This window comes from Bison bison, unplaced genomic scaffold (genome assembly GCF_000754665.1).
Source record: "Bison bison bison isolate TAMUID 2011002044 unplaced genomic scaffold, Bison_UMD1.0 scf7180017855336, whole genome shotgun sequence".
In the NCBI taxonomy this organism is placed as follows: domain Eukaryota; kingdom Metazoa; phylum Chordata; class Mammalia; order Artiodactyla; family Bovidae; genus Bison; species Bison bison.
This window is the reverse complement of record NW_011485909.1, coordinates 1-1,772: the sequence shown is the minus strand read 5'-3', so window position 1 is coordinate 1,772 and position 1,772 is coordinate 1. Positions and strand designations below refer to the sequence as shown.

General features: G+C 58.5%; 1 protein-coding gene across 1 annotated transcript; it reads left to right on the top strand.

The window, feature by feature from the left end:
- Nucleotides 1–7: 7 nt before the first annotated feature.
- On the top strand, nucleotides 8–1,389 carry LOC105002136 (plexin-A3-like). The gene is made up of 2 exons (XM_010858649.1): nucleotides 8–269; nucleotides 867–1,389. Exon 2 carries the CDS (start codon nucleotides 870–872, stop codon nucleotides 1,179–1,181), a length of 312 nt encoding a protein of 103 aa, XP_010856951.1. The 5' UTR covers nucleotides 8–269; nucleotides 867–869; the 3' UTR covers nucleotides 1,182–1,389.
- Nucleotides 1,390–1,772: the final 383 nt, after the last annotated feature.

Below are 1,772 nucleotides of genomic sequence, written 5' to 3'. Positions count from 1 at the left end.
CCCGCCTGGTGCAGAGTGCCCACCTGGCCAAACCTGGCCTGCTGCTGGCCCAGGCCTTGGGCGTGCCAGCCAACGAGGATGTCCTCTTCACCGTCTTCTCTCAGGGCCAGAAGAACCGGGCCAGCCCACCACGGCAGACCATCCTCTGCCTCTTTACCCTCAGCAACATCAATGCGCACATCCGGCGTCGCATCCAGTCCTGCTACCGTGGGGAGGGCACGCTGGCCCTGCCCTGGCTTCTGAACAAGGAGCTGCCCTGTATCAACACTGTGAGCTCCTGCCCACCCCCTACCCCTCTGCCAGGCCCTCTGTCTCTTCCCAGGTCTGCAGGACCAGCCCCGGTGGTCACATAGCAGCCAGTAGGCTGCCGGCCTGTCCCAGGCTGCACAGGCCCGCTCACCTGGGAGATGCTTCCCTGAACCATTTCAGGAGTGATAGCTTAGCCCAGAATTCCCCACCCTCTGGTGATCCCCTCCCTGCCTTTGCAGCTTCTCTTTCCTCGCCAGCCTACCTCCCTGCCAGTCCTCTGGGTGGGCACACTCTGTTTGTGGACCACTCCTTTCCTCTTCCTGCCCCTCTGTCCCCACCTGGCTCCTCCAGCTCTATCTTGTGGTGCCCCCTCACATTCTGCATCAGTGGCAGCCTCCTAGGCCTTGCTGTCTACTCCCCACTCCTGCCTGCTCGCCTTCCTGCAGCTCCTTTCTCATCCCCCCATTTCCTGTGGGGTCCGAGACTAATGGTTGGTTGGTCTTGGCTAGCAAGGAACAAATTCTGGGTCCTCTTCCCTGCCACAATGTGGGATCTCATGGCCGACGTCCAGTGGGTGCCTGTGAGCTGACCCGCGTGCACCCCTCCTGTTTCACCAGCCCATGCAGATAAATGGAAACTTCTGTGGGCTGGTGTTGAACCAGCCACTGGGTGGACTGCACGTAATCGAGGGGCTGCCCCTTCTAGCTGACAGTACCGATGGCATGACCAGCGTGGCCGCCTACACCTACCAGCAGCACTCTGTGGTCTTCATCGGCACTCGCGGTGGCAGTCTCAAGAAGGTGGGCACCAGCCTGTGGGCATCAGGGCAGGCTGAGATGCAGAACAAGGGGTGGGGACAAGACTGTGCAGGCAAGCCCTGTGTTCACCTGCAGCACCCACGCTCACTGGTGCCACTGCCTGCTGTGGCCTGAACCACTGACTTCCTGTGGCAGACCCAGGCCTCTGTCCTTATCTCTGGGCTTCCCTGCCAGGAGAGCAGGAGCCATTGTTGCTGGGTCCTCCTTGAATGAAAAAGGAAAGGAAAGGAAAGTTAGTCGCATAGTCGGGTCCAGCTCTGCAATTCCACAGACTGTAGCCCACCAGGTCCTCTGTCCATGGTATTCTCCAGACGAGAGTACTAGAATGGGTTGCCGTTCCCTTCTCCAGGGCATCTTCCTAACCCAGGGATTGAACCTGGGTCTCCTGCATTGCAGGCAGATTCTTTACCAACTGAGCTACTAGGGAAGCCTCCTTGAATGAATGAGGGAACAAATGTGAACCTGACTGCCTTTGCCATCTTGTCCCCTCATAGGCCCAGGGGTTGCTTCTGTTTCAGGGCTGGGAGCTCTGAGGTTTTCTAAAGGGACAAGGAGTCAGACCAGCTACCAGCTTCTTCTCGTGCTCACCTGGGAGATGCGGGCTGTTCCTAGAAGGTCTGGAGTGGCCAGGGAAATCTTGGGGGCCTAGTCTACTCCCCTCCGGGTCCTTTTTTTGCATTTCTCACAGCTTTATTGGGGTATAAC

Excerpts from the sequence above, each read along its gene's own strand:
- LOC105002136 (XM_010858649.1), top strand. The coding sequence starts at position 870 with ATGCAGATAAATGGAAACTTCTGTGGGCTGGTGTTGAACCAGCCACTG.